Source organism: Odocoileus virginianus, chromosome 13, assembly GCF_023699985.2.
Source record: "Odocoileus virginianus isolate 20LAN1187 ecotype Illinois chromosome 13, Ovbor_1.2, whole genome shotgun sequence".
NCBI classification, from domain to species: Eukaryota; Metazoa; Chordata; class Mammalia; order Artiodactyla; family Cervidae; genus Odocoileus; species Odocoileus virginianus.
Genome location: NC_069686.1, coordinates 54,566,958 through 54,592,859, shown reverse-complemented (window position 1 = coordinate 54,592,859; position 25,902 = coordinate 54,566,958). Strand labels below are relative to the sequence as shown.

Here is a 25,902-nt window from a genome sequence, read left to right as displayed (position 1 = left end):
GCTTGTCCCTCCCAATGAACATTTCTGATACCCAGGGGTTAATTTTGTTAGGCTGCTTCTTGGCCCTGCTGAGATCTTGTGCTTGACAAGGCTTTGTTATTAGGGGCTGCCCTGTGCCTTACAGGAGGTTTACTAGCATCCACGTGCTCCATGCACCAGACAGCAAGCCTCTCCCCACCTGTGAGCTGTGACAGCCCACGGTGCCTCCAGACATTGCCAAATGTCCCCTGGGGGTTTGAGAGCTACTGGGCCAGACAAGCGGGCGTGAACAGTGGGGGTATTCCTCGGATTCTGTGTAAGCTCTACACAAAAGTCATCCCAGACTCTCTTCTGGGGCTGCAGGATGGCAAGGGGCCTTTGGAGGTCTACCAGACTCCACTTCCTTCTGCTCCCCCTGCACGAGACCGAGGGGACGCACACATTTTCACAGATGAAATGGCATCCAATTCATGGCTTGTTTATTTAGATCCATTGCCCAGCTTTCTTTCAGTCCTGGCAGCGAAAGATTGCTATTTTGCACAGCATTCTGTATCATTTGCTCCCCCCACCTATTCCACAACAAGCAGGGAGTTGCTTTGCACTTTGAAATCCTACTTGGCAAGCTCCTGTTTAAATGTTTGAGGCTATAATGGGTAGTGCTGGGGGAGGGGGGGTGCTGTGATAATGGTGGTGGGGGGAGGGGAGAACATCCATCACATAGTGACAAACTCTGGGGGGTTGGTATCTCTTCCCTCCAAAATGTCTCATTAGGGTCCCCAGACTTGGTCTCCATCTCCTCTGTATCCCGCAGTCCAATTTAATTGAGCGACGGCTTTGCCACGGCACACTGCTCTTTCGACAGGAGGGTAAACTCATTCTATCCATCGTGACATTTGCTTTCTTAAGGGCCTCACAATATGCAGCTTTAATAATTAAATGCAAGTCACATCGCAGCCTCCCTTTTCAAGCCTGTCTGAGGACACAGTGGGTTCTTTCTGACGGTTAGCTTCTGACCACGTGGTTTTTAGAAGCTAGTGGGGTTTTTTGTTTTGTTTTGTTATTGTGCATGACCCTTTTCTCCACTAAACAAAACAAAACAAAACAAAAAAAACTTCAGCAAACTGCAAACCCGATCGTAACAGCTGAAAGGGTCGTGGTGGATAAATGGTGACAGAGAGAAATCTGAGACCCTGGTTCTGGTAAGGGTCTAAGAACAGCCTGCTTGATATGGTCAGGAGTTTTCATTTGTCATCCAGGGATGTTTAATGGTAGGACACAAGTCCCTTGTGTTTTATTGCATGTGTTCATTCCCCTGGGGTTAGGATGGGTTTGTCAAATATAAAGCCAATCTTTAAAATGATCTAAATAAGACAGAAGATCCAAGAAGGACTAAATATAGCTCTTACCTGTGGTGTCCATTTCAAACAAAAGATTTCTCCTGGGGGAACTTAGAATGATTATAATGAATTTGGATTTAGTTTAACCTAATGCTGATTTTGCACATTACAACGATTTGTCATCTTTAAGTCATGTGCTTTAAAATAGATGCAACTTTGCATGAATTCTCTACAATATAGCAAAATCTGATTGCTCTATTAATAGCCAAAGTCCTTGGCCTTGGCAAGACAGGGTGGCAGCATCTTTAAAATGCATCATCTCTGGATAATTAGCTGTGAATCTGGAAATATTCAAGCTGAGGAATTAACCAGGAACTGGAGCCATTATCCTTCAACGTCTCTTTTAATGCTGGCCCACAGTCATCATGCCCGTGTGTTTTTCTAATAACCGCAAAACCAACTGTTTTTAACTCAACTGCCCTGACTGCTTGTAATTTGTTGAATGCAATCACCTCGAAATGAATAAAATGTACTTCTTGTTCAGGGAATTGGGGCTCGATTAGGGGAACATCACTGGGGGCTGTGGGACCAGGGTTCTGAAGCTTTGCTCAGTGGACCTGATTTAGTATTTGAGACTGTGGGGCCTGAGGTGGGAGGGAGAGCTCCTGAAACTAAGTTCAGGACCCCGTGATCTCTAGACCCTAGTGGGAAGTCAATTTGTGAAAAACTGAAAGGAAATGAAATTCTGGTTCCTCACCCTGAGGAGCCAACAGCATGGCCTTAGGCGGCAGGACGTAACTGTTTAGGGTTCTTGACAAGCTCCTGTCTCAGCTGATGTCTTGAGTCTGTCGGTCTGATTAGAAGCACTAAGGGAGCAGGGCTGGGTCACTAACCTGCGTCCAATCCCCAGTGTCCAGCACCGGCCTGGATGCAGAGTAAGAGCTGAATAAACCAGACGAACTCGTTTCAGCTCTCTTCTTTGCTTCTATTCTTTCTGTCAGTACTGTTCATCCACTAACCAGTGCAACTTGGAGATTTTCACAGAACAAATATCCCAAGATTAAAGGTTCTCAACCATTACATGTCTCTTTCAGGTCTCAAGGGTGTGGGGCAGTTTCATCAGGAAGAGGGGACTCTCTGTGACAGTAACTCCCACACTAGGGCAGAGATTATGAAAATCAAGCCAGGGGACATGCAACCATTTAAAAGAAACAAAACAAGACAGAGGAGTCTGATATGCCTCCAACAGTCCCCGTGAAGAATCATCATGGAAGAGGAAGCTAAAGGACATCTACACCTTTGAGAAAAATTGGAAAAATGGATTCACCGATTTCCCTAGCATAACCATCCAGAGAAGAAGAAATGTTCATATTGAATTTCCCTCTGTAGGTAGCTGCTCTGAGTCATTCTTTCTCTGGTACAGAGAAAGGCCCAAATGGATGATGGATGTTGCATGAGGAGCTGACAAGGCCTTACCCAGTCCTGTGATGCATTTTAATTCAATTCTCAGGAAGCTGTTCAACATTTATTCAGCACTTATATTGTACCAGGCCCTGTGCTAAGTGCAGAACATGAGTAAGAAGCAATCCCGGCACTAATGAGACACCTGAATATGCAAAGAAATAATATACTCTCAAGGGGCAAGGGACACAAATAAATACAGGGTAGGGCAGGAGAACAGACAAGTAAGAGTAAGCTGGGCATGGCTGATGGAGGAGCAATGGGAAGACTTCCTGGCGGACGTAAAGTCTGAACTCTCAATCTTAAAGACACAGTAGGAGTTACATAAAGCTTAGAATAGAAGTGTGTTGGAGTAAAAGCCATTCCAAGAAGCAAGATCACTAAAGCAAAGGCATGGAAGCCCCCAAGGGCACCGTGTTCAGGACAGAACAAGCTTTTCAATGATGTCTACCTAGAGTGCTGGAGAATTGATGCTTTCGAACTGTGGTGCTGGAGAAGACTCCTGAGAGTCCCGTGGACAGCAAGGAGATCAAATCAGTCAATACTAAAGGAAATCAACCCTGAATATTCATTAGAAGGACTGACGCTGAAGCTCCAATACTTTGGCTACCTGATGCAAAAAGCCGATTCATTGGAAAAGACCCAGATGTTGGGAAAGATTGAAGGCAGGAGAATAAGAGGGTGACAGAGGATGAGATGGTTAGATGGCATCACTGACTCAATGGACATGAATTTGAGCAAACTCAGGGAGATAGTGATGGACAGGGATATCTGGCGTGCTGCAGTCCATGGGGACGAAAAGAGTTGAACACAACTTAGTGACTTCATAACAACAACAAAGTTTAAGACAGGAAATGGAGAAAGATGAAGTCAGAGAGGCAAGGCCAAAGTGGGTTTTGTGACTCTTGCAAGTGGAGGAGACTGGATTTTGTCTGTGAATAAGAAAGGTTTTAAGCAAAGGAAGAATATGATGGGATTTTATACTTTATGGCAGCATGAATGGGACTGGCAGGGAGTTGAGTGGGGAGGGGCGCAAGGAGGCAGTGGGCGTGTTGACCAAATGAAGGCACTACTGTGGCAGCAGCAGAAAGGCTAGAGAATGGGCAGGTTTGAGAAGCAGCTCAGCAAGAAACCAGCAGAACCTTGGGGCTGCCAGGAGGTGGAGGCAAGAGAAGGAAGAGTCTACGAAAACTTCCAGTGTCATAGTTTGTACTGAAAGAATGGTGAGACCATCAGCTAAGACAGCGAGCCGGGGAAACAGACATTTCTCCAGTGAAAAAGGGAGGTCTTGGCTTGGACTTTTGCCCTTGAGATTCCTGGCAGGGTAGGTGGTGGTGGTGGGCAGTCAGATGGATGAGTCCAGAGCTTAGGGGAGGGGTCTTAGAGAAATTGCTGTTTCAGGTGTGAGAGCCAGGGTGTGAGACTCCTCGCTCCTCCTCACAGAGACTGGGCTTCACTGCTACAACCCTGCTGGGCCGTCTGTCCCCGTTTTCCATTCTGGCCTTGGTCTGCTCTCTGTCCTTCATAGTCCCACCTCTGTCCCTGGCTCCTTCCTGCTTTCTCCCAGGTCCCAACTGCAGGAAGGGGGTAGGAGTGTTTGTTATGCCCAACATGGCAATTTAGAGCGGATAGCTCCATGGAAACAAAGCCACAAACTTGCTTTGCCCACTCCCTCACCCGCTGTGCCACCTGCCCAGCTCCTACATCCTGCTTCTGCTGCTGCCTCTCGACCAACAACCTGGGCTTTCTACACATATTTCAAAGTCACACTATAGAAACCAGCTTCGAAGGTAAAGATGGGTATTTACTTGAGTCCTTTATGAGCCCATAGGCAGGGTTTTAAAAAGTAGGACTCTTTTGCATAAGAGGTAGAGGCCCCTGAGTGCCCAGTTTCTAGAAGCCTTGGAGGATAGATTGCCACTGGCAGGTACCCCCTTCTACCTAAGGGATATTTTAGGGGACCAGGGAGAGATGCTGTGTTTGAGAAAGGTCAACTCTCTGGGACAACTTCCACTAAGGCTTTAAGATATGGAAAATTCCATCCTGTGGGTTGGGAACCTCTATTACAAACCTTGTTACTGAAAGAGTGAACCAGCTCATGGGGGAGGGGTGGGGGAAGGGTAATCTCCCCTTGCAGACAAAGGAGATAAAAGCAAGACAAAATGGTGACTCCAAAGGGAAGAGAATCTCTACCACCTACGTAAGGCATGCACTCCTTTCCGTGTTTTTCTCTTGTTTCAATCTTCTTATCAACTTTGCCAACATCCAAAAAGTTACTGGTGCTGCATCAACCCTAAACGCCCCTTTCCAGGCTTGCAGGAAGCCAGCACACACCCAGAACCACGCCAGCTGTCTGGACACATTTTCTCTCTCTGGCAGCACGGACATCAGCCAGGGCTGGGGGTGGCTGGATCGGTCAGGGTGGACAGATGACAGAGCTCTGGCAACAAGTCCCATTTTACAGACAGAAGGCAGATGCCTGGCCAGAGGGACTGGTCTTTGTGCTGGCTGTGCTGCTTCCAGAGTTACTCTGCACCTTATTCCCAAGAAGCACCAATGGGCCCAGAGGCTATAGCAACGCAGTGAAAGAAACCTCTCAAATAGGGATTTGTTCTGGTTGGAGGAAAGAAGATAGGGAGAAAAAACCTGAGGCTGAGACTCGCTTCATTTTTCAGGGAAGTAGGGAAAAAAAAAGAAAGAAAAGTTAAAGGAGGAAGTTCTCTGTCCACCAAGATCCACAGCCATCACCTAATGTATATTCTGTATTTCTTTGCACACCTCATTTAAACAAGCTAGGTTAAAACTCTGGACCCTAAAAGGATTTCTTTCATATTGAGGTACGTCATCCTCATTCAGAATCAATTTGTCTTAATCTTGTTTCCTTTTTGAAGATGTTGTCAAACTGCCTTTAGACCATCCCTCCCCCACCCCCAGGTCTCAATATGAAGCCTGTGTCCTTCTTTTTAGCAAGTAGCATATTGAACCATGGTATCCTTCCTTGACACATTCTCTCCACTCAGCTTCGGGAATGCCACACACTCCTCTTTGCTCACTGCTGGCTCCTGCCCAGTCTCCTTTGCTGGTTCTTCCTCTTCTCCTCTCTGGCCCCCTCCTGATCTCAGCGGGACCCAGGACCTTAGATTTTGTCAGCACACTGACATCCAATTACTTCTCCAGACCAGACTTGACCTGCCCAACTCCAGACTCACACAGCCCACCACCTATCTGAGAGGCCTGGAACCTGGGGCCCTTTCCTGCAGTGCTGCAATGCTTTCACCTGGACACACCTCTCCTCGAGCAACAAAGTACAGAGAAACTAAGGGTCTAAAAATAACTGCATGTGCATGCAGTTAGGGACAGATTCCAGAACATAAGATAGAAACCAAAAAACCCCACTGCCACTTACAAAGAGCCTGGAGCAAAAGCAGGGTATTGTGCATGCCTGCTGCACACAACACGATCTAAGAGGGGGGCAAACCACCCAAGCCATCCCTCTGGCGCAACTCCTGGACACACCTCTACCCTCACCCCATATAAGGAACAAGCTTGCCCCCTTTCCTGGGGGAGTGAACAAGGGAACTTGGTGTCTGTTCTCACTCCCCACTACTGCAGCAGGAACCCTAATAAAGCCTTGCCTGAATATCGTATCTGACCTCTGATCAATTTCTATTGATGAAGGAGGCCAAGAATCTTGGTGGGTAACATACTCACACCTCTGCTTGCTTGATGGGCACATTGAACTTAGCATCAACTACTGATCAGCTTCCTCAAGCCGCAACCGCAGTCTTTTCATTTCAGTGGGCAGAGGGCTGTCCTTTCTAGGACCCCAACCTGGGAGCCACCCTCGACCCTGCTTCTTCCTTCACTCCACCTCCAATCTATCGTGTTGTATTTTTAGTTAGAACTGGAATGAGACTATTGTCACTGCTTGTATTGTACAGTGTCCCAAATCTGGTTATTAATATTTAAAGTTAATTAAAATAAAAACAAATTAAAATAGAGGAAAATGGAACTCTTAGAGAAACTATGGCAAAAAATTAAATTAAAAAATCCAGTTCTATTCTCATACTAGTCACACTGCAAGAACTCCTGAGTCCTAGGTGGGTAATGGCCATGGTACTAGAGCTGCTACAGAACATGCTCTTCACTACAGACAGTCCTGTTACTAGCCCGTGTTGCCCACTCCTTCATAGGGATCATCTTGGTCTCAGCCACTAACACATCTTGCTTGGATAAGTATAATGGCCTTCTAGTCCATCTGGCTTCTTCAGTCTTCTCAAAATAGCAGCCAGAGTGGTCCTTAGAAAGCATCTCAGATCATGCTGCTGCTCTGTTCAGATTGCCCAAAGGCACCCATGGATGGCTCTCAGGGGAGAAGCACAGTCCTCAGAAAGGTGAGCAAGGCCTTACAAGAGCTCTGACTCCTTCTCTACTTATCTGACCTCATCTCCTAGTCTTCCAACACCCTCCTTCTGCCACAGCCACACTGACTGCACCAGCATCAAGGTGTCGGCACTGATGGTTCCCTGGCTGAGAATGCGCTTCCCCCAGATGTATTAGGGGCTCACTCTCTCCTCCTCCACATGTCTGCTCAAATACCACCTTCTTAGTGAGCCTTGGGCTTCCCTGGTAGCTCAGATGGTAAGGAATCTGCCTGCAATGCAGGAGACCCGAGTATGATCCCAGGGTCAGGCAACCCACTCAAGTACTCTTGCCTGGAGAATCCCATGGACAGAAGAGCCTGGAGGGCTACAGTTCATGGGGTTGCAAAGAGTCAGACATCACTGAGTAATTAACACAGCAACAACAGTGAGCCTTATTCAGACTGCTCTATTGAAATTTTAACATCTGAGCCCCCTCCTCCCCCTCCGATCCCACCAACCACCACTCCTGAGCAGTTCTGCTCTTCCATATCCTATCTGCTTTACTTGCCTCTTCCATATCTCCTTTCAACAAAATATATTCATTTACTAGTTTATTACAGCCAGGAGATACAAGAGACACGGGTTTGATCCCTGGGTTGGGAAGATCCCCTGGAGTAGGAAATGGCAACTCACTCCAGTATTCTTGCCTGGAAAATCCCATGGATAGCAGAACCTGGAACGTTACAGTCTATGGGTGGCAAAGAGTCGGACACAACTTAGTAACTAAACACCACCAACAAATATCTATCTTTTACTGCTTGGCACAGATCTTTGTTTATTCCTTCACTGCCAGAAAGCTGACCCAGAGGAGACCTTTAATAAGTATTTGTTCAATAAATGTATGAAATTAGAGCCAGGAAGAACAGTTAAGGGTCAGTGGGGTGAGGTTATTCACTGTGGACCCATGCTAAGTGCAAGGGAGGAGCTAGACTGGGAGTTGGCCTGGCCTTGAGCATCTTCACGGAGAAGGACCCTTGACGATTAATTCCCTTTCCCCTTGACTGTTAAAACAGAGGGACACTGACAAAGCCCTGAGAGCTTACAAGGACCACAGCCTAATTAAAGGGCCAGGGGCATTGGTCACTCTCCTTTTGGTAAGTCTTTGCAGGATCCACCGTTGGTCCTGCCTTTCTGGTGACTTGTAGGATGCAAGGAGCAAAAAGGAGGCTCAGGTTAATGGCTATTCTTACATGCCCATCTTACCCCACATGTCACAGATACCAAGACAAATGGAAAACTGGTAACACACAATTACTAGTTAATTTCTTTTTTTCAAAAGTAACATATCGGACTGGTTTTAAAAAGACCAGTCATGGTTACAACAGATAATTGCCAAATTAGTATTTGATAAAAGTTGACTAGTATGGAAAGAATGATTCTCCATTGATTCATTAAAGTATTTCTGATAATCCAGAGTGGATCAGGAGAAAAGCAGATCCTGGATCACACTCTGCATTAGGGGTCATCTGTCCTCTTGTATCTGTAAGGAAATGCCATCTAACTATATATATTTTTAAATGCCTTGGGATGAAGGCTTTTCTAGTGCCAATTCTCTTTCAAATAAAAATAATGTGAGGGAGTTTTAGCATAGTAAACAGACCTGCTCATAATGGGTAACAGGTCCAGAGTTACAGAGTATGATATGAGCAGAGAGCCTGCAACACCCCATCCATAGCTCATGGGGTGATTTAACTTGCCAAAGTGTGTAATTAAGAACACAGTTATCTTTATAGCCATCCCTTCATTATGAAGATAACTCCATTGGAGACTTTTTGGGAGACGCCAGATTTGGAAATAAAATCCTTTCAGACTGCACTGCAATGTCATTAAGATAATACCAAAAAACAAATTGATGCGTGTAGACAATCTTCCGTAAGTACCAGGAAATTAGATATCAGGAGAGACACGGAGCAAAGATGTAAGATCTAAGTGAGGTTGAAACACAGCCTGGTGAAAGGCATGATCGAAAGCTACCCAAGACAGAGGCGCCCCGAATTTCCCGGGGGCCCGGCGGGTGTTACCTGGGGTGGTGCTCTTCATTGCTTTCACTAACTGGCCCCTTCCAGCTCCAAAACCATTATTTCTATAGTCCGGGTCACTGTCACTATCACTGCCACCGCTGGCAGAGTATGCACACATTCTGGGTACCTTGTCCTAAATGAGTAATATGAGACTGTTAAGATTATTCATGCAAGTCAACAGGGACAGTGCACCCCGTGAGGATGTGCATATCTGGCTGTTGGTCTGTGCACAGAACTCTATCCCCATCACCCCACCCTCACTGCCTGGCCCATTGATCTGTTTCACGTGGAACTGCTGCGTTCCACTAGGTTATCAGAGCTGCACAAATTGGAATCCGCTTATGAAGCCGTACACTGCCATTGTCCAGGTATGGAACAGTCCACACAGTTACCCCCTCTGCATTTTGTACACTATTTATGGCATCTTATTTTTCTCAAATGCCCATTAGAGCTGCTGTCCCAAGCCTAATGGCTTATTTATCTAGCTGATCTCACCACTAGCTTTCAAGTATCAGAGAGTATGATGATAATCAACCTTGGAAACAAAAGAATAAATGTTTGCCCAATACGTAATTTTATTCCAGTCCCTGAAAGACTAAAAGCCTTTAGGAAAGTACACAATTGCTGGCTCTATAGGGTTATACGTAATCACTGAATCTACTAATACTTCACAGGTCAAGGGAATCCGTCTCCTCTCTTGCTCACATAAACATACGACATGACCCATGAAGATGTCACAGGTATGGCAATAAAGCCAAGTTCAGGACCTGTTGAGGTTGTTCAAACTGTATGGATGGTTTTTCACACTGTGCACATAAGCAGAATACTGGTTTCTAAGACCTCAACCCCTTTGTGTAGAATCAAGAGCATTTGGGGCTTTCTTTTACATTTGCAGACTGCCCTCTTAGGACCAATTATTCTACACCCACCCCAGGTAGTTTATGCACAGATGTGTGGGATGTCTCTAAAGTTAAATCTGTTTGGGAGGGTGCCATTTGGTCAGAAATGATAAAAACGTATTTTAGGATGTAAGCTCCTTTATCTAGGGTTATGAATCCAAGCAATTACTCATTTCCTTTATTCCTTCATTCATTTAATCATTCATCCACCCATTCCAAAGATTCTGTGCTAAGCATCTTAGTACCTATTCTAGGCTAAGTGGTGTCCTAGGTTCTGGGGGGTACAGAGCTCAATCCAGGAAATATTGGTGGTCTAGCAAGGATGACATTTATGAAGGATGACAGGTCTACAGCAGTGGTTCCAAGGGAGTCCCGTGTCTAGGGTTCCGGCAGGAAGCTGGGTATGATGAAATGCATTTTCATCCCTTTATTCAAGAGACATGAATGGAACCAACCACTGTACTTGGAACTAGAAATATAAAGCTCACCCATACTTCACACTTTCCCTCCCTAGCAGTCAATGAAGCAGAGTTATGAGTTCCAAGCCCCAGTGATGACTCTTATAAGACCATGCAGGATTTCCAATGGACTGAGCTGGGGAAGGAACCCCAGAGAGCAGTGTGTGTGCTGGGAATGTGAATATTCATAGAGGCTCCCTCCTGCCAGCACTGAATGACATCCCCCTCTTTTTTTTTTTTGCTTTTGTTTTATTACTTTCTTGAAATTGCTTGAACCCTTTGCCACGATCATTACCTATTGTTTCTGAACTGTTTCCCCTCCAAGTCTGGGTGTCTTTTAGAGTTTTACAAATTTTTTAGTTCCACAAAGCAAGCACAGAGTTCTTGAAGCATTGCTTCTCAAAATGTGTTCTGCGGACAGCATCACCTGGGAATTGATTAGAAGTGTTTGGATCTCACCCCATCTATGCCAAACTGGACTCTGGGTGCATGAGGCAGGCAGCAAGATGTGTAGCACTCCACATGATTCTGATGTCTGCTCACATGTGGCAGCTACTGCTTTAGAGGAAACTGAGAAAAGCCTGACATTTCTGTGTCTGATTAAGGCATGACAAAACACACTTGCTTACGCCTTTGCCTTTCAGACCCTGTTCTGAGGGCTGGATGTGGAACTCAGAGGGCTGCGTTCTAAGCCTAGTGCCACAGTAACTTCCCCTTGGACCCTGACCACGGTCCAGCACCTCTGGGGCTGGGGTCCTCTGCTATACATTGAGGCTATGGGCCCAGGGGATCACTTCCCCTACTTGTCCAGGTTCCCATCTCCATCCTGAGGTGTTCAAGGCTGAAAGAAGGCTCCACCACACTGGCTATGTGAATCTCTGATGTGGGCTAATCTGGTATTTGCTCATCACAGTTGGGTAGAAACCCTAGTAAAATAGTAACAGGGCCTCCTAATGCCAGGAGTGGGAAGGCGGAGGTGGCAGAGGCAGGAAGGGCCAGGAAGCTCTGGGGGTTGACTCTTACGTCCTTCCACGCACTCTTCTCACTGTGTGTGGGCACCACCAAAGACCCCAAAGTGGGCCAGCCCAAGGACAAGGTGAGAAATCGTGGACATGCTGAACGTGGCCCAGGTAATGAGTTGGAAGAGGTGAGCAGGAGGGTCCCGAAGGGAAATACCATGTAGCTCCTGGAGAAGACCCAACAGGCCCTGAGCCCTGAGCTCCTCCCCAGGTCCAGTCACATGTCAGGAGGCCTGTGCGTGTGCCATCTCAGGAGGGGGAAGAACAAAGGGCTGCGAAAATGACAGGGACTGAAGAAACACGTCTCACCGATCCCAGCAAGTCATTGACCACTCCAGGCCTCGGTTTCTTAATCCCTAAAGGGAATATAATCACGCCTGCTTTACCTGTCTCATAGGTGCAAGGTAAAGTTGATATAACTGATAAGATAATGAAAAAATAATCTTGAGTTCATTCTAAGTGGTGCCGTTATGGTTTGGGAGCGAGAATGACAGTACCACAACATCTCATCAGGGCAGAGAATCCTTACCTCGGGAGTCAGGGTGCAGATGGGCAGAAGCAGTTAAGTTACAAGGACACAGTGTTATCTAATAATTTAGGGAAAAAGGAGAGCCGTGGGCCCTTGGTCATTCTTCACTGAACCACAACGAATTTGATTTAACATTCACTCTACCACAGAAGTGGTTAAGGAGGTCATTTTTCACACTCAGGCCCAGCAGATGGAGGGTGCCCTCCTGGCAATCTCTCCTTACCTGGGTCTCTGCAGCAGCGCCTTCACCCTCCCAGGCTGGAAGTGGCTTGCTCGCCATTGTGTTTTCAACATATTCGAATGATGAACAATTCTGAGACCTTGGCTCGGCTTCACTCTGCATTTGGGAATTGATTTTTCCTAAATGAGGAAATGTATATGAAATCACAATCAGCTTTCTTCAACTCTTTACAAATTTAGGGAGGAGGGGAGGACATATAGAAATAATCAAAACGGTCCAAACATGGCAAAAGCTTGGTTTGCCAACATTCTGTCCCCTGCAAGTCTTGCTAACAGAAGTGTCTGCATAATTGTATGCATCGTTAGAGGATGTTCAGTCTTGGAGACCCAAAGGCAAACTGCCCTTGGACCACTTTTCCACAAGATGTTGATAGACTTTTCATGTTAGAAAGCATTTAGTGGACAAACAGCTTGGGAAACACTGGTCATTCTTCAGATAGTGTTATATTAATACATCAAATAGCAAATTGATGTCTTCTTTTAGAAAAAAAAAAAGGACTTTGTTTTAATTGGAGGAAAACTGGTTCATATATAGTGTTGGTTTCTGCCACACATGCCAACATGAATCAGCCACAGGTATGCATATGTCCCCTCCTTCCTGAATCCCCCTCCCATCTCCTGCCCCATCCCATCCCTCTAGGTTGTCACAGAGCACTGGATTGAGCCCCCTGTGTCACACAGCAAAGTCCCACTTGCTATCTGTTTTACATATGGTAATATATATGTTTCCATACTATTCTCTCAATTCGTCCCACCCTTTCCTTCTTCCATTGTGTCCACAAGTCTGTTTTCTGTGTATGCATCTCCACTGTTGTCCTGCAAATGGGTTCATTGGTACCAACTTTTTAGAGTCCAGATGCATGTGTTAATATACAACGAACAAATGGGTGTCATTTTTGGACTACTCCTCACAGTCTTCATTGTGCTGATGGGGACAGTCATGATTTCCAAAGGGAGGATTTGAATTTGCAGCTTTTCCCAAACATGGTTGATTAGGGAGCCCTGATTTTCCTAGCAACCTGATGAAGATCATTTTGAAATAGGTGGTTTGGGAAACTGCACAGAGACCCTTAAAGATCTTGCTGGGCAGTACTGTGCAAGCTCAAATGTGCATATGCCTCCAGAGCTTTTGTAATACTTCAGATTCTGATCCTGATGCGGTGGTCTGGAGTGGGGTCTGAGAACTGGCATTTCTGACAAGTTCCCAGGGGCTGCTGCTGGACCAGGGATTACATTTTAAGTAGCCAGGGTGCAATTAGCAGAGAACGATTAAAGTTCTTCCATAACCCATAATAGTGGATTAACCTGCAGAGTGTAGTCCCTCCTCATGTTGGAATGGAGAATTGCTGTTATTATTGCTCCAGCCTCAATGATTATCAATAGGACATGCTGTGAGAGCCTCTCAGTAGCATTTTGCTTGTGAGCAGAAGCAAAGTAATTGTATTTTCATCAGCAATGGGAGATCTGTACAGTTACTTCCATTTTTGATATGGGGATAAGAAAATAACCAATTCCAATGCATATTTTAACCAGAAGTGACTGCGTGAAACTACCTTCCTTTTTGTTCCATCTAGTTTTCTGCTCCTTAATTTTTAAGATGAGTAACCAACAGTCACAGAAGAGAGAGGAGTCTTAGAAAGCAGGCCTTGCCTCTGACTCATGGTGACAACATCCTAAGGTGGGCAGGAAGGTTCAGGATGGACAGTACAAAAATGTCCTGCGTCGTGTTGACCTCACTCTCTACCACATACCCCTTTTTTTTTTTTAAACAACTCTTCATGATGATTTAATTAAGACACAAACCTTAGAAAACTGGAACACTGAATATTAGCAGCAAGATCAGAACAATCTCCTTCCCATTCTCTTCCTATGAAGCAATTCAAGGCTTGCGGTTTCTATTCAATTTGTTATAATGACAGTGTTTAATCATGGAGTCTGCTTGGCAGCCAGTTGCTGAATTGAGGTCACACATGTGGCTAGTCAGGCATGGAGCACATAATCTATAACTACAATTTCGCCCCTGAATCTCTGGAGGCTGTATCATTAATTAACAATGCATTTACTTCAAAAAATAATATGCATTCCGGCCTTTTAAAATGTAGCCTTGGCTTGAGATGAGCAGAAGTTTGTGATGAAACATTCACAGCAGTTAGTATTACTGTGTGGAGGAAGAACTTAGCTATGGAAATACCCAATCACATCAATTCAAAGATGATTAATGAAAAGTCTGCATTTCTAATTTCTCAGAAGCCCCTGGTATAATCTCTACTTGTGGTTCCTTTCTCATCTTCAAATCATAAATGAAAGCCTTCAGCATTCTAGCTCATATGCTTATGCACATTATAAATGCAACATGGGCCATACAAGTTACAAATTATTTAGTGTCATCCTGAACTGTAATAAATATTTTTAATCTTGAGTGAACAGTGAAAAAACTTTGACCCTTAGCCTGGTCCTGTCTTTAATCATCAAAGCCTGTTTCAACTGACTGTAGCGAAGGATAGTTCTTCTCAGGCGGAAGGTTCCCTCCATTCCACTGTCGTTAATGCACAATCTACTGCTAATATATCAAACTACATTTTTTATAGTTCAACATATAAATACATTTGAACAGGATAGGAATATGTCAGAAGACGTATGTTTCTGGTTAGAGGGCAAACAACACTTCAGCTAAATTTATGTCTTGGGCCTAGATTGGTCTATACTCAGAGTTAAGATTTAAAAGATAAAATCTGAAGTGTATGTCATATAGGTTTTTCTGTATCAATTTCTATATCCATATACCTGTGCTTACCAGCTGGTATCCTTTAAGTGTGTGTGTGCATGTGCATGCTAAGTCACTTCAGTTTGTGTCTGACTCTTTGTGACCCCATGGACCACAGACCCCAGGCTCCTCTGTCCATGGAATTCTCCAGGCAAGAATACTGGAGTGGGTTGCCATACTCTCCTCCAGGGGATCTTCCCAACCCAGGATCAAACCGAGGTCCCCTACATTGGCAGGTGAGTTCTTTGCCACTAGGGCAATCTAGGCTCCTTAAATACTAAGAGTTGATGATGTTTAGTACTTTACTTTTGTAATTTTTGGGGGCTCAGACAGTAAAGAGTCTGCCTGCAGTGCGGGAGACCTGGGTTCAATAGCTGTGTTGGGAAAATCCCCTGGAAAAGGCAATGGCAACCCACTCCATATTCTCGCCTGGAGAATCCCATGGACGGAAGAGCCTGGCAGGCTACAGTCCATGGGGTCGCAAAGAGTTGGTCATGACTGAGCGACTTCACTTCACTTTGTAACTTCTTGGTTGAGGACATAAAGGGATTTCATGCATACCTACTTCCACTGGACAGAGGTCATTGGCTGACCTGGTGGGAACCTTTTCTGCTGCCTGTTTTCCATTTTTGTGAGCAAGTACATGACTTTGATGAGAAACAATCTCATCTGAGAGGTAAGGGGCACTGTACCTGAGGAGGCTGGTTTGGGGAGGAGACTTTGGAGAGGTCGCATCCCTCTGGCAGTCATGATGGGGTCGGATGCGGAGTGGACAATGGCATTGTCCTCAGAGCCCTGGCTATCTGCAGCGGAAGGCACTTCTCTTTCAAGGGTCTGGGCTCTCACGGAAGAAGCGGCACAAAGGGCCGGCTGGAGAGACAGGCTGGGGTCAATGTCCTCGGGGGCGTCTGCTTGGCGTATGTACCGTCCCGCGGCGCGTGCTCCTGCGTCTGGGAGTGGGAAGGTGCCAATCCCACTGTCCAGGGTCCTCATCTGGCAGTTTGTTTCTAGACAGAGTAACACAGTGAGGGTGAGAGACGGCTCACAGAAAAGGAGAGGAGGATCGTGAGCGTCTGGATCTGGTCTGGAGGAAAAGGGATATCTAGAGGGAAGAAGTACTATTAAGGGTGTAGTAAGTTTCTAATGAGTTGGATGAAACAGACATTTATTTGAACACAGAAATATTCTCATAATATGATAGGAAGTTAGAAGGCTGGCCATTATTGGCAGCAAGGGTCATGTGTACATACAATGTGCATGGTTCTCTAGAGTTGTAAGAGAAAACAGTCATTAGAGGCCAAGAATTATTTTTGCTCACTCTTATTTATTTATTTGGCTGTGCTGTGTCTTAGTTGCGGCACGTGGGATCTAGTTCCCTGACCAGGGAATGAACCTGGGCCCCCTGCAATAGGAGCAGGGAATCTTAGCCACTGGACCAGCAGGGAAGTCCCTATTTTTGCTCACTCTTATTTCAATTGAGAACCATATGACTTCAATCAATTGGGTGACATTTATTAACTGAAATAAGAAGAGTAATGAGCACACATAACAAACTGAAGTGATGTCCTAACAAAGGAGATTGTGCATCTTTTACCATGAATTATCATCCATCCAGTAGTTCACTAAGTCTCCAGTCTCTCAATTTGACTGTGAGGATAAGAAATTCACATTCTACAAGGGCATTCCCCCAAATACATCACCTATCATGTGGGCATCCTGTGACTCCACTGCCATCTAAGGTCTTCCTGAGAAGATTCTAGGGCCACTTTCTGTCTTTCCATCTACCTTTCTCAGTGGCAAAACTCATCAGTGCTCTTTGGAGTTCTTATTTCCAGGGATCCCACTATTCGCCAAAACAAACCAAGCTGATTTCACCATATGTGTGACATATTCTGCTAGTTACATCTCAACTTCAAAACGTTTTTTATCCAAGAAAAAATATTATATCTGAAAAAAATTATTACATGGTTAATTCCTGAAATGAGATGTAGTTTATCTAAGCTAATGAGATAGCTTCCAGGATTTGCCTGTGACCCAAAAGCCTCCTGTTCACATTACAATCTTAGAATGAAACATCCTTCATATAATTTATACTACCATCTTAGTCCAGGACTGGGGAATAGGCACATCTCAGCACTGTGTTAGGCATGGTGAGGAATGTAATAGAATATGTCATGATCTTTGTACCAAGAGGCTCAACAACTAACATTTCAGTGGTGCTTGGAGTCTGGTCTCTGCTAATTACTAATTGTGTGAACTTGTCACAGAAGATCCTTAACCCCTCAAGGTCTCAAGTTCATTATGAGCTGTTGTGAGAATAAAAATATGTTCACTGTGGAATTTCTTAAATTTAGCACACCATCAATAGCTGAGTGAAGGAAATAATCAATGATGACATAAACAATATGCTAGGGATATTTATTAGATTTCAGTAGATATGTGATAGGTATATAGTTTATCTTTGAGGATTTTTCTTACAAATCCCACTGGATGTACAGCAATTAGTATCTGAAGAAAAGATCTGCCTATTCCCTTACTCTTCCCCTCGAAACCTCTTTGCTCTGAGTAATAGCATTCTGGGAATTTCTGGATACTAAGGTGAAAACAAAGGGCGTGGAGATGGGTGCAGAGCTGACTTTTATAGGTTCTATTAGGTTTGGTGCTTGGTTTTAGAAGCTCTTATGAAGTCCCCATCAAAAGAGCGGATTCAGTCTCCAAAGTGAAAGTTAGCAGGAAGGTGCAGACACCCTTTCTCCAGTATGGTGCCATTTAGCCATCTCATACGCCATCTGATCTCAAGAGGCTGGTCATGGGCTTCAGGAGCCCTGAATCACACCCCTATAGTCTGAGATCTTTCCCAGAACCACAAGGGCTAAGTTTTAGGTCCACTCATTTCAGGGCCTCCACCCAGTCAGCTTTCTTCTCACTCAGCTTCCCAGACTGTTCATTATCTTCTCTGCTCATTTTCTCCTCAGTTAAGCAAACTCAATTGCTACAAAAGAGACTTTTAGAAAAGTACTCAGCTGTTTGCATGGGAAAGCACAGCCAGAAAAGAAAGATCTTCTGATTCACAATTTGGTGTCCTTTCTTCATGCTAACCTAGATATATGGCAGTCCTCATGTTTAGCATGTCCATATGTTGTACTTGGGGCAATTTTAACTGTCTAAATTATTTCAATCTCACACAGAAGTAAGTGGATCAGTCTTTAGGGATGGGGATCAAAGATTCATGGAATGTAACAGCTTTGATGTGTCAGTCCCTGTGTGCCCCAGGCTGCCTGCCATAAGAATTTCCTCCCAGCATCTTCAGGATGCTTCAGTTCTGGATCTAACAGTTAACAGTTCTAGGGTTCTGTTCACTCGATGGCTCAGTTAACAATCATTGAGGCAGCCTTGTGAGCTGAAAGCACAGAGAAAGGCCCCCTACTTCTGGCCAGGGAGCCCCGCTTGTCCTCTGGGACTGGGGCTGGTCCCCAGATATCAGCTGGCTCCCACACTTCTCATCCTGAAAATGGAGTCAGTGGCTGGCATTTCTGGCATCTGCATGGTTCCTGAGAACCACAGGTACTCGGGCTCTCTTCCTGAACCCTCTCGGATTGCATCTGTAGACTTCCATGCCAGGTTTTTTTAAAAATCTTACCTCTTTGGGCTTGGTGATAGGCATTGCCTCCAAGGGCAATATTTTTTTGGCTTGGCTGAAGAATTCTGTAGGCATTTTATGGGTTAATCTAGTCCCCTGAAATGCAAACTCACAAAGCACAGCAGGATTATTGGTAACCTTTCTAGTGATTTTCTGGGGAAAGGCCCCAGACATCAAAGCCTGTTGATGTTGCCTGGCCTGGAACACCAGGCAATGAATAGGACAGGGAGAAATCTGGGATAGGAAGAATGATAAAGGAAGTCTAACTCTCATGCCCTTCTGAGGACACCAACATTTTTTCATATCTGTCCCTTTAAATTATTCTTCTTTCCCTTCTCTTCCTCCACAATATTGTCCTGGTTAGAATCTACAAAACAGAACTTCTGGTATTCCTGAGTTTTCTCATTCTCTCAGACTGTGTGCATTGACATTAACCTCAGAAATCATCTGCCATTAAAGCCATCTTTTTATTTCTAAAAATCACAGATGCCAAATGTAGTGAATTTGAAGGACTCAACTGTAAGTACCTATGAAATGAGGTGTGGACAGTCAGGAACTCAGACACCATATGCCAAGTTTCCCCCTCAAGCAAAATTTCTCCAGAATGCAAAAACCTTTGGAAATAGAGTTTATACTGAAAATGCTGACACCTTCTTTATGTAGTTTCTTTAAGGCACTATAAGTTTCTCACAGTTCATAAAAAATATTGTAACCTGAAAAAGTGTTAGATATTGTACTTTTGAAGTCAGTTTTTCCCCCCCCAGGGAATTATAAGAACTCACAAAATAATTGAATAAGATAAGAATAAAGATCATGGCATCTGGTCCCATCACTTCATGGCAAATAGATGGGGAACAGTAGAAAAAGTGGCAGACTTTATTTTTTGGGCTCCAAAAATCACTGCAGATGGTGGCTGCAGCCATGAAATTAAAAGACCCTTGCTCCTGGAAGAAAAGTTATGATCAATCTAGACAGCATATTAAAAAGCAGAGACATTTCTTTGCCAACAAAGGTCCATCTAGTCAAAGCTTTTCCAGTAGTCATGTATGGATGTGAGAGAAAGCTGAGCACCGAAGAACTGATGTTTTGAACTGTGGTGTTGGAGAAGACTCTTGAGAGTCCCTTGTTTAGAAGGAGATTCAAACAGTCCATCCTAAAGGAAATCAGTCCTGAATATTCAATGGAAGGACTGATGCCGAAGCTGAACCTCCAAATCTCTGGCCAACTGATGCAAAGAACCGACTCATATGAAAAGACCCTGATGCTGGGAAAGATTGAAGGCAGGAGAAGGGGACGACAGAGGATGAGATGGTTGGATGGCATCACTGACTCAATGGACATGAGTCTGAGTAAGCTCCGGGAGTTGGTGATGGACAGGGAGGCCTGGTGTGCTGCAGTCCATGGGGTTGCAAAGAGTCAGACATGACTGAGCGACTGAACTGAACTGAACTGAAGAATAAAGTTCAAAGGCACACACTGGCTTTGCATCCACAATGAGTTGATTCAGTCTTGACCTCAACAAGTCTAAGTTCACATTTGTGGCTATGAAAATAGCTGCCAAAAGGGCCTTGCCGATGAGTTTAAGGACTGGGTCACTAGGTGGATTGGCAGGTTTCATTCTCTCAAGGTCATCAATGACTTCTCTGTCCCTGGTAACTTGTCATCATTTGCCTTCTGTCTTCCAAGGTAAGTCTTCTCAATTATCACCACCACCAAGCCCCAGATGTTTCATGAGATGACTTGCATCAGTGCTTCCCAGTCCTTTTAAAGTCCTGGCACACACAAGAATTATATGACTCACCAGGGAACATACCACCTGCCCCTGGACCCCTGGCCACCTGAGTCCTGAGGGCTCAACATCTCAGTATACCTGAGGTCCATTCATGGCACGTCAGCACGGGAGGGAATCTCTTCCTTAGTGTGGACTTGGGACCTCCTCTTACTATCACCTTTGTTTTGCATACTTGTGGCAGGAAAGGAAATGAACAGATTTGCAGCCTGTTAGCAGCTGATAGGAGAATCTCTAGGCCCTTCTTTTTTGGAAAGAATGTTGAGAGTACTTGGGTTAGGAATACTGTCTGGCCTCAAAACTTCAATAAAGAGAGATTTATTGTGCCTGAGAGAGGGGATGAGTGGACTAGGGGTGAGCAACCAAGAAGGGTGACATTATGTGTGTGATGGTGGTAAGAAGACATTTTGGAGAAACATTTCAACCAGGGGCTTTTCAGCTGTTAACTTAGGATGTGCAATACAAAATCTCCACTCAGCTTCATCAGTGAGCATCAGCCCTCCGCTCCTGAATCAGGTGCCCCAGCAAGTAGCTTTAATTTTCTCATTTGAAAATTAGATTATATAGCCTCCATCACAGAGGTGCTCTGAGGATTAGAAACACAGCACATAATAAACAATAGCACAGTGCCTAGAACAGGTACATAGCTATCATTCAGAAAATGGCAGCAATTCTCAAAATAAGTGTTATTGGACTACTAGCATCCTGGGGGCAGACTGGGTTTTACCCATCTCCTCAGAATTCACACAAAAGCCCATTCCTGACTCTACTTTACCTTTATTCCACTGAACAGCAATTATATGCTGATAGAGATGATGAGATTTATTAGGCCGAGAGAGTGTCTGGTTTGTTCTCCATCACCCATGTTCAGCACAGTGCCTGACACATAGTCAGCTCACATGGAGTGCAAGAAACAATAGGTGGATGAAAAACAGCTCTCATCTTTAGAAAATTCTTCCTGAGATTAAGTTGAATATGAACTTTTCCTTTTGAAATCCCAAACTGCTGGTTTCTGTTCTCACTTCAGCAACCAGAGAAAACAGCTGACTTCATTTTTCTGTGTAGCTTTATTTCTCTTACAGCCAGACTTTATTAATTCAGATAGCCAGGGGGATAAGATCATTCAGAATAACTGAATATTTTAAAGACAGATTTCTTAATACTTCCAAGCCCTTAGAGCAAAGGTCAGTGACCAAGATGAAGGATAGCACAGGCAATGTGGCTTCAGCATCCACCTCAGTCCCTCCGCTGCCTCAAATCATCACTAGGCTGGAGATCCCAGGTCTGGCATCATTCCTCTAGCCCTCATCCTCAGGAATGCAGATGCCAAGCTAAGTGTCAGCATTGCCTTTAATATCAGCACCCACAGTAGTACAAGAACCATGTTCTCACAAAGGCAAATTTCTGTGAACCACTTGTAGTAAACAGTTGCAATTATTCAGTAACTTCTTATATTCTTTACACAAAACAGTGAGGATTTTCTCCTTTAAAACAATTTGGCTTCTTCTTGAATCTTCCAAACTTGTTTTACACTGTTCCCTTACATTATTTTCAAAAATAGCTGAAAAGGGAAAATCTTACTTACAGCACTGCTTCAGATAATATAAATTTCCAAGTTGGTGGAATCTGCATTAGCACTGATTTGGAGTGTTTGGGAAGGGCCACAAAATCATTTTTCCCTCAACCTTCTCTTCTCCAGATAAAATATGACAACTTTTTTTTTTTTCCCACAGAGCCTATCTCACAAATATTTAATTGCTTGAATATGTAAACCAAAACTCCTGGTATTATTAACATATCTGTCCAAAGAGATTATTGTATAGGACAGACTTAAGCAAATGTTCCTTGAGTTCTAAATTGGTCTAAATATTCAGAAGAATGAAGTGAAAAGAGAATAAGCTCCAGAGTTGGAAAGAGGAGGCTTGATAACCTTCCTGGCTACCTGCTGGCTGTATCAAAAAAGTGATTTTTTAAAAAACTATCCTGACCTCATATAATCATACCTCACTGGTGACAAGCCTGGCACAGTGCACATTACAAAGGAGGTGCTCAGAGAGTTTCCAGAAGGGACTGTCAGGGAGAGGTGAGGGCTTCTGCAGGTACGTGATACACGTACTGTCATGGAATTGAAGACTAATCAAACCTTTGCCTGTGTGGTCAGAGTTCTACTCAACACCTGAGTACATTCACTAAACAGCTACCCTGGTTATTTCCTAGGCAAGTGCCACGTGACAACCATTTCCTTGGGGATTAGTTGATCACATTGTCATGAACAATCACAAACATGGAGCAAAGTACTTAGAGTTGGCTGCAAGCTGCCTTGTATACAGAAAAGATGGAGCCTATTCTCTCAGGAAATCTATTTTGGAGTTGACACCAGAAAGGCTTTTTAAAAAGCCTAGACAAATGAGGTTTACTGATTTTCCTTTGCTCACAGACTTGTTACGTTCTCAGGGAACACTCCCAAATTAGCAAGCTGTGATTTTCAGTCTATCCTAAAATGTTATATACTTGCTTCGGTGCAATGGTCTATCCTCTCTTATATATTCAAGCAAACTACTTCATTTAGTATCACTGTTTTTCTCCCTTCCATACTCATAAATCCTCAGAAAATGGAAAACTTTAAAACCCAAACTCACTTTTACTCTGAGAACTTCGATCAAATCTACAAAGTTTCAGCCAAACATGCAATGAGGACCCAGTGTAATTTGCCAGCCAGAAAGAGCAACTTACGGGTGTTTAATATTGATACCATATTATTAATTGGCATATGTTTCTATAAAGCAATTGTTCATGTAACTAAGTCTTTGCATGAGTTCTCTCCAAGTTCCTAAACATCTTAAGCTACATGTGGCACTGGCAATATAAACCTAAACTGCAGATGGGAGAACAGATCTCTTTATTTGCACATCCTTCTCTTCATCTGTATGGCTGAAATAAGTTAAAAAAAAAACCTAAGTCTGTTGCCAAAGTCATATCAATTAAATGGAGGTTATTCATTCTAAGCTTACTCTGTGGTTTTGTTAAAGTAGTCCAAAATGACTATACTGGCTATTTACTGACAAACGTTGGATAACTTTTGACTGTGGCATTAAGATGACCTTCTAGAAGAGTAAATTCAATTTGATGGTTTCAGAATGCGTGTGGAGACTTAGCTTCTAAGTTCAAATTGGATTTAAGCTTTCTGAGATTTTAAAAACATATAGGAGACTGCAAATTTGTTTTCCAACCCATGTGTTCTCTTTGATATAAAGGAAGACTGGAACTTTGGGGGTCTGGTGAACTAGTACATGGGCTTCCCTGGTCACTTAGAGGTAAAGAATCCACCTCCCAATGCAGGAGACACAGGTTTGTTCCCTGGGTTGGGAAGATCCCCTGGAGAAGGAAATGGCAATCTACTCCAGTATTTGCCTGGAAAATCCTATGGACAGAGGAGCGTGATGGGCTACAGTCCATGGGGCCGTAAAGAGTCGGACACATCTTAGCGAGTAAATAACAACAAACAACACTGGTATACAGGGAATGAAAATGAGAAAAAATGAAGGGAGCTCCCTTCATTTTAAAAAGAAAAAAAATTACAAAACTCCTTTGTCAAGGTGATGAACAAGTTATTTAAGCCAATATAAAAGACGTGTTACCTCAGGATGGGTTGGTATCCTATGGACCTAATACTGTCAGTAGTTAAGATCACATAAAATATTGTAGTGGGATGTGACTTAAGGACTTAAATTGGAAAAGGTCAGGAATATGTTCCAAATGTCTGTGCTGACCATGAATTCACAGGAGCCCTTCTTGAATTTATGTAATTATTCATCTGGCATAAACCTTGAGAAGAAATTCCTTAAGTTTGCTATATGTTCCTTCCTGTCGTTGACACCAAGACAACCTCTTCAAAGGTTTCTGGAATGGCCCTTGGTCGAGTGTTCTGAGATTTTTTTTTATGCAACTTTCCAAATCCTTCTTGATTTTACAAATATTAATAATTGTCTCTAGACTCTTATCCCTCTAGACTGAAAAATCTTGAGCTCTTCACATAACTCCTTCATGTCTTGCTATACTACTGTGCCTGTCTTGTAAAAAAGTGGTCAGACTTGTGCAGGGTATTTACTGAGATCTTCTCTGGTGGCTCAGATAGATGGTAAAGCATTTGCCTGCAATGCGGGAGACCCAGGTTCGACTGCTGGGTTGGAATGATCCCCTGGAGAAGGCAAAGGCTACCCACTCCAGTATTCTTGCCTGGAGAATCCCATGGGCAGAGGAGCCTGGTGGGCTACAGTCCATGGAATTGCAAAGAGTCAGACATGACTGAGCGACTAATGCTTTCACTTTCATAAGAGCAGGGTAACATGATCACTACAGTTTAAAAACCAGCATTTGCTGGACTTGGTCAGGTGGTCTAGAAACAGACCTAGATCCCAGTTTCTTGCATCTTGTTTCAGAAGTCACCACTTTCAGGTTAAAGTCCTTATTAATAAAAATGCAACATAGATTACTCCTATCTCTGCACAGAGAGATAATTACCAATCAACCACTTTCCTAATCATATATCAAGTATTGGCCTCCTCAGATACTTTTCTTATTGAAAAAAAATTAATTTTATTAGCAAAACTTTCTAGAGTACCACTAAAATGTATAACCACAATGGTGCCAACCTTGATCTGTGACCATCATTTTTTTCTAATTTAAGAAATGCTAATTTATCTGTCTTTTGTTTCCTGTTATTCTTACTCATTCTATATCCATGACATACTTGCTCTATCCTCAGGTTTTCCCCTCTTTATCTAATAATAATTTAGCTATTTGTTTCTTTTAATCCACTTTGGGACTGGTGCTTATAAAAGGCATGCTGTGCTTTTGTGCTTAGTTACTCGGTCGTGTCAGACTCTTTGTGACCCCATGGACTGCAGTCCACCAGACTTCTCTCTCCATGGGGATTCTCCAGGCAAGAATACTGGAGTGGGTTGCCATGCCCTTCTTCAGGAGATCTTCCCAACCTAGGGATCAAACCCGCTTCTCCCACATTGCAGGTGGATTCTTTACCCCCTGAGCCACCAAGGGGAGCCCTTAAAAGGCGTAATGAAGTTCTAAACAAATGGTGCTCACTGGTTCTCCTTAGTTCAAAGAGGTACTGTATTCTCAGATCACACTGCCAAATTAGTAAATTACAATTTCCCCTCAGAGAAGATACAGCATATTTATCCTAAAAGGCTATTCTTGTATCTGTTTAACCATCTAACTTCTCTCTCAGCTTCACTCCATCTCTATCTGCTCTGCCAAAAGGAAGTGAAAAGTTGAACAGTTATCTGGTGAATCTGATAGACACAGATGGCCATTATGGGTAA

General features: G+C 43.9%; 1 protein-coding gene across 10 annotated transcripts in view; it reads right to left on the bottom strand.

Annotated features, from left to right (window-relative positions):
* The window catches only part of NCKAP5 (NCK associated protein 5), a 1,117,154-nt gene that overhangs the window by 56,374 nt on the left and 1,034,878 nt on the right, over positions 1–25,902 (bottom strand). For 9 of the 10 annotated variants that reach the window (XR_011491008.1, XM_070476293.1, XM_070476296.1 and 6 more), the window contains 2 exons: positions 15,824–16,138; positions 12,351–12,487 (listed from right to left, as the gene is read on the bottom strand). Coding sequence is in view for 9 of the 10 variants with exons in the window: in XM_070476293.1 (XP_070332394.1) it covers positions 12,351–12,487; positions 15,824–16,138 (452 nt within the window). In the remaining variant the exon portion in view is untranslated. Of the gene's footprint in view, positions 1–9,222; positions 9,356–12,350; positions 12,488–15,823; positions 16,139–25,902 lie in introns of all 10 variants that reach the window. The other variant, XM_070476298.1, reaches the window with a different exon arrangement.